Source organism: Diorhabda sublineata, chromosome X (genome assembly GCF_026230105.1).
Source record: "Diorhabda sublineata isolate icDioSubl1.1 chromosome X, icDioSubl1.1, whole genome shotgun sequence".
In the NCBI taxonomy this organism is placed as follows: domain Eukaryota; kingdom Metazoa; phylum Arthropoda; class Insecta; order Coleoptera; family Chrysomelidae; genus Diorhabda; species Diorhabda sublineata.
In genome coordinates, this window is record NC_079485.1 from 8,307,456 (window position 1) to 8,320,966 (window position 13,511).

At 31.5% G+C, this 13,511-nt stretch overlaps 1 protein-coding gene across 2 annotated transcripts in view; it reads right to left on the reverse strand.

Annotated features, from left to right (window-relative positions):
- Nucleotides 1–13,511, reverse strand: part of LOC130451819 (neurogenic protein big brain) — a 41,665-nt gene that overhangs the window by 27,026 nt on the left and 1,128 nt on the right. Inside the window, exons 1-2 of one of the 2 annotated variants that reach the window (XM_056791103.1) lie at nucleotides 12,176–12,681; nucleotides 9,315–9,441 (exon numbers count right to left, since the gene is read on the reverse strand). In XM_056791103.1, the coding sequence (XP_056647081.1) occupies nucleotides 9,315–9,441; nucleotides 12,176–12,497 (449 nt within the window). In that variant the 5' untranslated portion in view covers nucleotides 12,498–12,681. Of the gene's footprint in view, nucleotides 1–9,314; nucleotides 9,442–12,175; nucleotides 12,682–13,511 lie in introns of those variants that run through there. The other variant, XM_056791104.1, reaches the window with a different exon arrangement.

The following is a 13,511-nucleotide window of genomic DNA, read 5'->3' on the forward strand; positions in this document are numbered from 1 at the left end:
TATATTGAAATTATATTTTAGGGGACCGGATTTTTCAACTAAAAAAATATCCGGATCCTTCAGTTGAAACACTTGGATTGTTTGTTGAGTGATGTATATTCTTACCATCTGCTAACTCGAAAGCCAAGATGGACTTTCGGTACCACCTGCTCTTTTCAGCTGCTGCGATAAACATTCTTTTACTTCGGGTCGCCCTCATGTCTACGGGGTGATCGAAGAGATTGCAAAGTCTATGTATCGATGTTTTCTTATTTGTTTCAATCAAGTATTAAAGTAGGGAATAATACATATAAATATTATCATTAATTAATAACCATACCCTTATTGTTTTCTAGGTTTAAAAAGTTTGAAAGGACAAAAATAATGAAAAAAAAACTTGCATTCTTATATTTCTCTGCGCCAGGATGTTAAGCAAATAAGTTGGCTCATATAAACAAAGTTTATCTTTAGGTGGGTGGAAAAAATTCAAATTCCTAGAAATATCGATTTTATATATAAAAGAATAAGGCAACTTGACACCACTTTTCCGCTACTCCACCTCATCAAGACCATCTCCAATCCCATCGTGCTGTACGTATTTATAATATATTGATAGATCCTTCAACATTAGGACGTAAAGCTGAACGACGAACAGTAATCAAGATGTGAAGAAGAATGGCAAGATAAAAAAGGTACCATTTATTAGAGGACCTAACCATAAGAGATTAGTATTATCAAGTAAATTCAGTATTTAACAAAAAGATAAAGAATTGAAGTGCATGCTATTATCCTAAAAAAAAGGATGATAAACCGATACTTCAATTAAACCCATGGAAGTAGAAAGATGAGTGATCAAAAAAGAAGAGGATACTAGGAAGTTTTCCCTATACTTTGAGGAATGCATTTTGGAAGGGATACTTGTGCTTAACAATAATATTAATAGATATAATTTTACATATACCAGATAGCGAAATGAATATTTTTAGTCTGAATAGGTAGTGAAAACAAGTCCAAAAAATATGTGTTTCATGTTTCATTCGTGTATTCAGCCACAACTACTCTTTCGCCACATTTCCATCAAAATAGAATTAAATTCCCAATAATATTTACAGTGAGACTAATTAAAAAATCGTAGATGTCTGCAGAAAAAAGGTAGTTGTCAGAAAAACTTCCTACAATTTCGAAACATGTTAAAATTAGCAATACGAAAATAAATGTACAGTTGAATGTATCAAAGTATAGTAATCTTTTTCTAATAATGTGCTTTGTACAGGTTGTTGAACGATTCGAGCATAAATAGATCCATGGCAGTAACTAAAGACGTGTTTAACAGTCATTATAAGTATTTAGGTAGATAACACTTATATTAAGTGAATTGAACGTAAACATCTGGCGTGATTTACGGTTAAATTGGAAAAGATCTTAACACATCTAGTGAGTTTTCTATTTATTATTTATTTATTAACGTGATTTATTAAGTTCGTTTGATTTTTATTTGAGTTTATGGATAGCTTTGTGCAAACAATAACAGAATCCTCACAAATTACATCTAACTCAGAAACCCTCAAAACTCTTTATTTTAAAGAAAATTCGGTGAAAATTATTGATTTATTGGTTTCTCTATACTTCTTAAAATAAGGTTAAAGTTGATGGTATTGATTTTTTATTTTTTTAAGTTAATAAAATAAAATCAAACATAACTAAACTAAAATAGTGAAAACATATAATTCGAATATAAAGATAGATGGAATTGTTTATTATTGATATAAACAAACCTTCATTAATCCACGTCTCATCAAGATAAAAGATTTTCTTCTGCTCTGTTCTGTACTGCAAACAATTTCGTCGCTTTCCAGTAAAAGTGCTTTACGGTTATGCTTTTCCCATCCAAACTCCATTGAAATCTTATCTAGGGTGGGCATTTCTTTTTTAAAATAAAAAGAGGGAACTTTTCTTCGAATTACACTTTTGGTGTCTTCATCAATGACTTTTACTGGTCTGCCTGGTCTTTTCTTGGGAGGTTCCACTTGGCCTGCCTCTCCCTAGCAATAATTTAAAAACGGTGGACTTTCCAACTCCAGTCATTCGGGAACATCGGTCGACAGTTTCTTGTACAGTAAATTTAGGGTAATCGTATTTTATGCAATCGTGTACATTTAAAATAATAAATTTTTCATTCACTGATATAAGTGGAGAATTATTGGAATATCTTTTCGTTGGTGTAAATGTCGCCATTTTATCACTAATCTTATAATACTGTGAACACTATTTACGGCTTAACAGCAATTGATGATGCGTTAATCTAAACAAATATACTTAAGAATTCCCCATTTTATTACTCTATACCTTTCTGAAAAAGACTATAGAGCGGTATTCATAACGACTATATAATGAATGGATTGATGGTAGTAAATGATTTGTGAGACATTATTAACTGTCGATGAGCTTGAGCCATCCAAATTGGTGATGAAAAGCAGCGTTTTCTCTCTCATTTTTTCAAAGACAGTTAGATGATGTTTATTACTTATCATTAGGTATGACTTGAGAGACTCAGTTCAGATTTTGTAAAATTACTTACAGCAAATTAGCTATTGGAATGATTGTTTATTTTCAACTACTTCATATCAATACCAATACTCTGTGGGCCTAGACATGTTCATTTAGTCAGTCTTCTTCCAATCTGGATTTGGAGTTAATTCATTTTTATATTCGGTATTCCTTTTCTTAACATTTTCCACAGTATATGCACTGGACTCTTGTCTTGACGTTCTTTGTTCAATGTTAACCATTTAGATACAGCGGTAGACTTTTCTCGTGCAGTTTTTGAACAATATTTGGTAAAACTTTTCTTGGAAGCCACCCGTTGAGTTTTCATCATAGATTTCAACAATCTCTCTAATCACTTCAGTTACCAGAGCTGCAGAACTAGATTTTCTTTTCTGTGGAAGCGATTGTAACTATGTCTTTAAATGGCTCTATTTTCCGATCCAAATCTTGCAAATTCTTATGCAGAAGCTTCGCGAAAATCTACTAAGTCGTTTTCAAAATATCCACCTTGTAATTTATTTCGTTTCATAATGAAATCCCAGTCTTTATGCATAACTTCCAAGCATGCATTTGGAATCTATTCGAGAAACTCATATTTTCTTTCTTCGAGGAATGCTTAATACCGCTTCCAAACGCTTTTATATGTTTGAGCGTGTTCAGAGGCATTAAAGACTCAATGGCTTCGTTTGAACGAATCTGTACGATTGTAAGACGTTTAAACCACGTCATCAAGCGTATAATCGCTAATCTATATGTTATAATTTTGAAAGAGTATTAAATGGACATGAAGAAAAACCGGAACAGGAAGAAGATATACGAGACGAAATAGAAAATGAGGATCTCGAGGGAGAATCAGATGATAGAGACATCTTTGAACTGATAGGGATCTTTAATAACCATACGAGTGCAGGAAAGAAAGGGATCTCAGCAGAAATTATTAAATACGGTGAAGAAGATATACAGAATAATACAGAAAATTTGGAATGAACAACAAATGCCTGAGAGATGGAATAATGGAATAATATATCCAATTTTCAAGAAAGGAAAATTATAAAGCTATATCACTTCTTGTTGGTGTGGTGTACTAAGTTTTGGTAATGGATCAGATATTTACCATTAAGACGATCATGGATAAAAGCTATAGGCGAAATCTAGGCCTTCATATTTATAAATTTTAAGCAGGCTTATGACACAATAGATAGAAATAAAATGTATGCTGCCTTTGACATTAGATAATTCACACAGTAGAGTAACGACTGATGGAATTGCATCAGAGAAATTTGGGGTTGGAAAGGGATTAAAACAAGGAGATACAATATCGACAGCGGCTTTTAATCTGGTGTTGGAAACAATATTACGTGATAGCAGGATACAAACAACAGTGCTCATTTACCACCCTAAACAGCAAATCATGCAGACGATTTAGCTTTAATAACCAGAACAAAAAAAGAAATGGAAAGCACATTATGTAAACTAGAAGAGGCGATTGCAAAATTATGAATTAAGAATAAACCGAGAGAAAACAAAGTATATGGTGCTAAGATAAAATGGGATTAATAGAAAGGAATATATAGAGATTAAAGCAGGACAAAAAATATAAGATAGAAAAAAATTGTAAATTCGAATACCTGGGAGCAACAGTATCAAATAAAAATGAAGAGCGCACAGAAATAGATAAGAGAATAGCTAAAGGAAGCAAAGTCGTGGGATCATTAAGTAAACTGATGAAATCAAAGAAGTTATCTATCTAGAGGAGCCAAAATTAGAATATACCGAACAATAATACGACCAATAGTTACAAGCAGAAGTGAAACATGGGCTTTAACAAAGGCTGGAGAAACAAAACTTTTTATATGGGAAAGGAAGGCGTTGAGGAAAATTTTAAGGGAGAGTAAAAACAAGTGGAGGACTATGGAGAAGAAGAATTAACGAAGAACTGAAGGATTTGTATAAATATCCATCAATAACAAAATACATAAAAGCCCAAAGAGTAAAATGGTTTGGGCATACTAAAGGATGCTGGGAAAATGATTAGATACATTTTTACAGGAGAGGTAGAACCAAATTGAAGCGCAAAAGTACTAAATCGCAACCCGTGGAGAAGAATCGAGAAATTAGTTGAAGACCGATGAGAAAGAAGAAATAAGTCATAGGCCTTAACGGTCTGTAGTACCTACTGTAAATATATATATATATATATATATATATATATATATATATATATATATATATATATAGACATGCAGTAATTATAATTTTTCAATTTCTATTGGTTGATATTATCATGAATTATGTGACCATTATATAAATTCCTTCTACAGATTTGTATTTTTTTTGTGCTCGAACTTTACACGGTTTATTGCTAAGAAGTGAAATCGATGCAAGTGGATATTTCGCTTACATATTAATACATACATAGCGTGTTAACTAAACGTGTCATGCAGTTATTTCAGTCTCCGGTTCATTAAAAAAAATAAACCAAGATGTTAATTCCTACTCGTACTTGTAAATAAATCCTCACTAATAATAAAACAGGTGTCGTCAACTCTAACAAAAGGTTGTACACTTGCAACTTGCGAAGATAATTCAATACTTAATGATTATTTTATTTTATCTTTTTAAAGTGCTAGTCAAAAGTTATTCGCAGTTAAACGTTGAATTCAAGAAATATTCATTATTATATTAGGTATATTGTTAATAAAAGTCGAAAAATTGTAGTTTTCTGTCGACACAAACATTGTCATCTGACATAAAGGCACTGAAAAGATACATACGATGAATCAACAGCTAATGTCAGTCAAATCAGATGCAGAAGACATCTGGAATCTTCTCCATATACATTGGTGTCAAAAACTATTTCTTTTGAATTATTTATCCCTAATTAATATTGTTTTTAGTGTCCTTGATACAATGATTTCCTTAAAAAGAATATTAATATTGTAAATAATCATAGAGGTAATGATAATGAGTTTTAATAAATTCAGAAGTTGATTTTATAGTTCTGAAATACTGAGGTGCGCTCCTACTTCAGTCAACGGGCTACTCTATAATTTCTTTAAGGAAAGCTTGATTAAATTTGAAACCTGTTAGAACGATACCGCCTCCAATCTGTCAATAGTGATACTCATTACATAGTAGAATATTGAAATTAAATCTAAACAGTTGTTATCCAACAGGTGTGTTAATTTAAGGCACAAACATCTAGTCCAACGTATCGTAGGGATCTACCCCCTAGACGTTTGCGAGAATGTATTCTATTTAAACACATCTTGCGTTTGGCAGCATGACGATCTTGGTTTTAAAATCAGTGGCGTACTCTAAAGACAATTTGTATTTCACAAGATGTGAGGCTTAAATCCAAATTTTGCACATTGTTAATAGAATTGATACGAATATCTGGATGTATCGATATAGTTTTGAAAGAAATGGGGCCTGTAAGGAGTTTCCCAAATCGAACTAAGGTTCTTGGCTAATTAACATCTAGCCTCTTTAGTGCAAACTTATTAGAAGTTTCATCTAGGTGGGAAAGATAATAAGCTCGTAAAGACCGTCATTTTGGCATTGACTGAAAACTGTCAATGCCAATTGTTCACGTCCGCGTTTTCTAAGCCAAATATAACAAAATTCTCAACCATTGTTGTCTGAAATATATTTTTTCAAATCGAACTGTTTTTAATATGGAGACAGACCGTAGAACAAGATTAGCTATTTACAGCAGAATGTCAACCGTAAGTCTCCTTATGTAACATCTATGAATCTTGAAAACTATATAGTTTTCAGTAACTTGCATTTGTTATCAATTATAACAATACATGCAATATTCTTCGTTAAACAAATAGATATTTCATCAATAGAAAAGAAACCATGAGCGTGAAGTTTCTTTTCTTCTGTAACGACTTCCAGTCACTCGAAAACTTTCAGTTCATTATTATTATTTTTATCGTTAAGAATATTAGTCTCCAGATCTTCAAGGGTTTCGGGTTCAAATACACTGAGCATAATCCGACGAATAATGCAACACCAATTTCCTATATCTACAGCGTGAACCATAACCAGTCTTACAGTTGCAAAATGTTGTGAGAAATAGTTCAGAAGCAACTAATAGGTATTGTGGGTTCCAAGAATTTATACTTCAAAATTTGATATAAATCCTGGAGTTCTAAATCATTCATAAAATACACGGTTGATTTGTTGAGCCATCGCAGTTGTTGGTCGTAGATTTGATAGATAACTGCACAGGTTTATTGACCTTTGATAACTTCAGAGAGAATTGAGTGTAGTCAGTCACAATCATCAATATTGTTGTATCAGATTTTGGAAATTTAATAAAAAGCGTACTCAAGTTTAATGTAATGTGAACATTTCCTTTCAAACTGTTTCACTAATACTTAATGTGCTTGAGTATATGAAAAAACGAGCAAATTAATATCTTCTCCTTTTATGACAGCAGTCCCATAATGTTTTGATTATTCAATAGCTGGTTATACGATTTTGCATTATGCTGCGCTTCTTTGCGCTCTATCCCCAAAACAGTTAAATGAATAAACAATGTTTCAGACAAAAGTTGTATAGAATTTTGAATGAAACTTTCAAAATACCAAAATGAAGGTCTACACAAGTTTTCTCTCCCAGGGTCGATTCTTATGTTTGATCTCATGACTGCTTTTCGGGTTAGTGAATCAGAATATTCGTTCTGGTACCCTAAAGATAATACGTTTTGATTATACAACGATTGTAGAGTTTACATTTAATTCTATCCAACTTTAATGGATAGCTGTCACCCGTATATACCATAATCTTCAAATTGTGTATTAATGTACATCGCGACTGTCATACCTTTTTTTTTCAAATTCAATATTCTTCGTTAAAACATTTATTCCTGCTACGCCACTTTTTTCGGTTTACGAAAAGTTAAGAAAGAAAAAAGAAGTATTAACTGAACGATTGTTATTACAATACAGCATATTAGTTCTTCATAACAAATACTTAATTACTGATTAGTACTGGGTATTCAGAAATTAAGTGTGGGAAACTGTCAACTAAAATTCGTAAGTTCATTTGAAATAGAAGAAAAAAAATAACTTCAGGGTTCACAATAAACGCAGCCTTTTCAAGAATAACATTATCAAACTCACAAATCAAAATATACATTTAGTATAAAAATAATCAAAATCGCAATATTGTTGAAATTATGTGCCTACCTACCTCTGTTTTTAAAAACGTTGAAAGACGGATATTTCAATTTGCACGTGTTTAGTATCATCTTTAAATATTTATCTGATATGTTTTTCTTTTTATGTAAGATAACGTTCGCAAATATAAACAAAAACCATTTTTTTATACCATGTTGATCAAAGATTTGTGAGGTTTCTGACCCCGTTAATACTTCTTGTAGAGCACGACCTTGTATAAAACGACAGCTGGGCTGCTGTTCATTATTTTCATCTTCCTCTACATTTAAACTCAGGTAGTCTGAAGTCTCACAGGTAGAAAAAAATGTTTAGAATCTTTTGTTAAATTATGCTTCGGACATTTGTCCGCTTCCATGTAGTTTTGCACAAATTAACGATAATTTGCCACGTTTTTTATAAACGTTCCAATTTTCATAAATATTTCAACGTTGAGATGAAAGTTGATGACAAAAAGTTTTTGCACTATGAATATCGGCAGAACTTATGAGGTCGGAGTGCGTTTTTAAAAACAAAAATTCATTAGTTTTAAATTAAAATTTTACGAATGTAATGTTGCAACGCATCTATAAAATGGAATAAACAATAAATAATAAATGCTACTATCTTTGAAACAATCGTTTTTTTATACTGCAAGGATCGCGGCTATCCTCTGCATCGTTACGGAAGGTGATGTAACACGGGCCAGTTTTAATTTTATTCATTCGCCGTTAACCTAACCACATTTACATTCATTTTGACCATCATTTCATCGAGAGTTTATTCTTATACAGAAATGTCGAATCTATTTTATGAGGCGAATAATCCACTAACTAAACTTTCTTCCAATCAAAACAATAGACAATAGGTAGGTACTGCAAGAAAAACCAACCTAAATACAAAAATACTAATGATTGTGTTGGTTATCGGTCTAAAAAACATTCCATTAGAAATTATGATTCTGACCCTAACTCTTTTCCATTTTATTTATTATAAACTAACTAAAAAGTACCATTATGTAATCAGAACAACAGAAAAATTAACGTGTAACAAAGGTCAGTTTACACGCTACGTCTTGTAGGACATGACAAATCCTATTCAATGATGACACCAGCGTTGTATTGAATCGAAATGAGATCCAAAATCAGATTGGAGGAGCAACATTTTGCGAGAATTGATAGGACTAAACTAAACATGTAAACATCTAGCCTCAATAAACGACTAGCTCACCTCCAGTTCGCTTTCTTTTAAAAAGTGGAAAACACGTAGTGTGTGCACATTGAACAAAATGTAGGTACAGTTTGTATTTTCGACAAAAACGTTCAATAACTTGTAGTTTTTAAACCGGTTTTAACACGTAGTTTACTCAATAAAAAGTGGAATGACTGTATATATGTAATATGCAAACTCCATAATATCACTTCCAGTTTATATTTAGAGAAACCATCGTGGAACGGCGAATTTATTATTTTTGGGCAGTACCAATGGGATAATTACGCCCAATTGAATTTTTGGTAACTGTCGTCGTTATAAATTATGTATCCATGAGAAATTAGAATTACTATTCTATATGTTAAAGATGCGTTACCAATTCAAATAACATTGAAAATATTCACTTACCCGTATAAGAAAGCAGCTCCAGCAATTCCTCCTCCACACTGAGCAATAATAAACAAAACTGCTCGTAAAATCGATATCCTTTTAATCACACCCATTGCTATAGAAACAGCAGGATTTATATGGGCACCTGCAACAAAATAATTTGTTATATTACTATAAAATACGAGCTTAAAAAAAATAAACATAATTTTACTTTGCATACTAGAAGCATTGATTGGACAAATTACGTATAGATAGTTTGTGATCACCTACACTATACAGGCTTTTTTCTAAAAGCCTGCAAGGTAGATATAACAAACTGAAATTAAATAAAAATATTGGCAAATGCAATCAATTCTTCTCTCTCCTCCAATTTCAATACCAAAATATAAACTTCGATATCAAAACCGTTCGACAGTCCCATTAAGCATACACTCCTGAAGAATTTCTACATATGGATGCAAAATAGAACATTTTACCACCCTCATTCCGACAGGAACTCATCGACTTCCTCTCTACCTACTTCTATGGGAGATTCTAGGAGATTTTCTCGTTTTTGTGAGTTGTTTCGAGTCCTAGAATCTTTTTGTTTTTGTTTTTTGTTTTCTTTTCCATTTCTGTAATTTCAACTAATCTAAATAACCTATAGATCAAGTTGTTTCTTCGGTCTCTTGTGTTTCCTATAGTTTTCTTTGCTGTAGTAGTTTGTGAGCTCCTCAAGTTTAAAATTTGGATGTGTTTTAAGCTCCTCAATAGCTTTTTCCTTCATTTTTTTTCGGTACCGTTTTTCCATATAGTTCTTCGTAACTTACGTTTAAGTAAAAACCTTTTTGTTGTGTTCTTGTGACGTTTTGTAGAAGCCAAGTTTTGAGTCTATCTTCAATTCCTACCGATTATCCCGCCAATTCTTGCGCTCGCTTTTCTCACTTTGTCCATATTCTTTGAAATTGAGTCATTGGTCCAATGTTACCTCTAGATATTTGGCCTTATTTGCCCATTGTCCACTGGATTTCTATACCATTTACTTTTATTTTATATTCGTGTCGGTGGCTCGTTCTTTTCTTGTAGACGAAGGTTTGCTTTTGTTAAAGTTAATCTACATTTTTCATGTTTTACACCAACCGTCGATTTCATTTGCAACGTTTTGGAATAATTTTTGTTATGTTCTTGATTCTCACGCATCTCGTTGCGTAAATGTTATACAGTGTGGGCGATAGAACTATTTCTTAATGTTTTCGCCTCGGATTTCTCGTTTGTCACCTTTACTTGAAATTTTCCCAATTTGCCTTTCTAAATACTTGTATCTCCATACTATTCAGTTCAAAAAGGAGGGTACATATAATAATATCATTGAGGTATAGATGATCTTATCCAAACCCCATGTAATTTATTCTACACGGAGAAACAGTACAACTACATACTTTCACGGTCTGTTTCCTTAAAATTGATATTGAAAGTCATTAAATTTTATACATAGACAAAAACCTGGGTTACAAAATTTTTTTACAATGCATCCAAAATTACTACCAAATTCATAGAAAACTGTTTCACAGGTAGTTTTCTACCTGTTAGTAAACTTAACTTTCCTTTTATCCTAAAATCAAAGAGATATTTGTATATTGAATTTTTCTTTAATAAAATGTTCACATCATAATATATGAGTATCTAAGAAAAAATAGAAGATTTTTTGAAAATTGTCTGCCCTTTGCTACCTAAAATGTTTTATATTAAATTATTTAAAACGAAAAGATGTGTTATGTAAGTGAAGACATTTATTCATTTTTTTAAGAGATAATCACCATTTGTGTTTTGATGATTTTCATTGTGCTTTTGTTTTAAAGCGATTTTTCTCTTATTATTTTTTAATTACATGTAGGCATTTCGAACAGTCAATTTATATCAATTAAAGCTCATAAACTGATATTGGCGTTTGTGTGTGAAAGCAGATGTTGCACATTATACTTGTTTCGCAAATAATGAAAGTCATTTATAGTTTGAGTTTGTTTGTTTATTGTTTCAATTTAAAATATAAATCAGTTTATATGCTAGAAAACTCCATCCTACGTTTGCCGAGCAATGTTTCATTTACTGGGGATATAATATACATATATTAGTTATTTAAATCACTTTGTTTTTATTCATTTTCCACTCTGTAAGAGATGTTCATGCATGTATACTTAGTTATTTTACTAATTTTTATTTTTATTGTTATTTGTAAATACTTCTGTCGTTTCAAACCTACAAGTATCAATTATTAATGTAACAAATTCACTCAATTATATGAAAATAATGAAATCTATGAAAATTGTATAATTTACTTCATAAAATTTCCATTACATAAAAGATAGTAGTAAATAATCGTTACTATACACAAAGAAAATGATTTTGCCTATTAAAAAAAGTATCTAGAACAGAAAACTTTAAGGTCAGACTTTTGTTCTGTGTTACTAACACTAAAAGGTTGTCAAAATCATATAAAATATATATATATATATATATATATATATATATATATATATATATATATATATATATATACTACCTCAAAAACTTAAAAAAATTAATGGAAAAAATATTACTATTATCACAAATGAAAATTATGATGAATGAAGATCCAACTGAAAAAGATGGGGAAGGAAGAGGATTAAAAAAAGAAGCGAATAATCAACAAATATTTTCGGGTGGTACATTCTTCGCTAATAAACATTGTTTTATCATAACTGAAGATCTATTTTAAACATGAATATAATCAATGAAAGATTACGAAGAAAGCAAATCGCCTCTTTTTCACAAATATCTACTATGAAATGGAAGTTTCTTATAGGATAACCTATTAACCGAAAAAATCGTTATTTTATTTCTACATATAAACAAAAAATTACCTGAAATGTGCCCAAAACACTGTGTAAGTGAAGTCATTGCAAATCCTGCTGATAAAGCCGTAGCTAATAAGACAGATGAAATAGGAGCTCCGACACCGGACCCTGCAGCAGCCCCGCAAACGACAAAAACATAAATAAATGAAGATAAACACTCAGATATCACGGCCCGCCAAAATTCTAGAGTTCGGATTTCTACTTTAACTGGCAATTTTGAAATTTTTGTAGCTTTCACTGTACCATTTCTAAGATTTTCCAACTTTTCAAACATTGTCACTAAATGATACTCGATGTTTTGATCACTTTGCAAACTTTGTTCATCCATTGTTACGAAAAATTATTAAATGCGGGTGTTTAATGAAAAAGTTATAATATTATCAGCGACTCAACTGTTCATTCTTTGATAAACCGGAGCCCTAACTTTCTAAAGGACACCGACGTAGTGAATCAACAGACATAAACATTTAAAAAGAATCTCATGTGGCGCTTCTCCCACTATTCGCTCGACTATCCAACCACATTCTGCGTGGAAACACAGAAGCCACGAAGTGCATCCCTTTCGAAAAATGCCGTGTTTGATATTACGTTAACGGTACATCTATTTAATTATAAATAGATTTTTTTCAATTTCCATATTTCGAACATTTTTATTATCAAATGAAATTATTTATAGTTACATTGAAATTTATATAAAGTGGTGATTACTGCCTGTCAATACTACCCGAAAGAAAATTGTATAAACTAAACATTCAATTCTTAATATTATTACATAGGCGGTTTATATATTTTTAGATACAAGAAAACTACCAATATTATTAGGAAACTGATTTTATATAGTCTAGATTATTCTCAAACAACTGAACAATTATTTCATCTATCTTCAGAAATGACACATGGTCTAATAATGCAAATAAGGTGGACGTTGAAAGATTTTTACATTAGTTTCATGTGAAAACTCAACTGTTTACAGTGCACTGTTTGAGGATGCATCATCGTAATGTAACACTAACTCACTAATTTTTATTGACTTAATTAATTAATGCTAAACGTTTTGTTAAGTACCAGTTTTCTACAACGGTAGGTATATTGATTTTCAAGCCCAGTTGATTGCTGTATCTAATCCTGTAATACGAAAGAAAACTCTTACATGGTATATATGATCATTCTATAAAGAATATTCTTTATACGTTTCTGTTTCTGTTTCAGAAAAAATACGAGTCCACCATTATTTCACATTTTTAAGGCTTCCCGCGCGATTCTGAATCTGCCTTTGGGAATAGTTAAGCGTATGTGGCACGTAACGAGTAACATTTTTTTTTCACATAAAGGTGATCATATT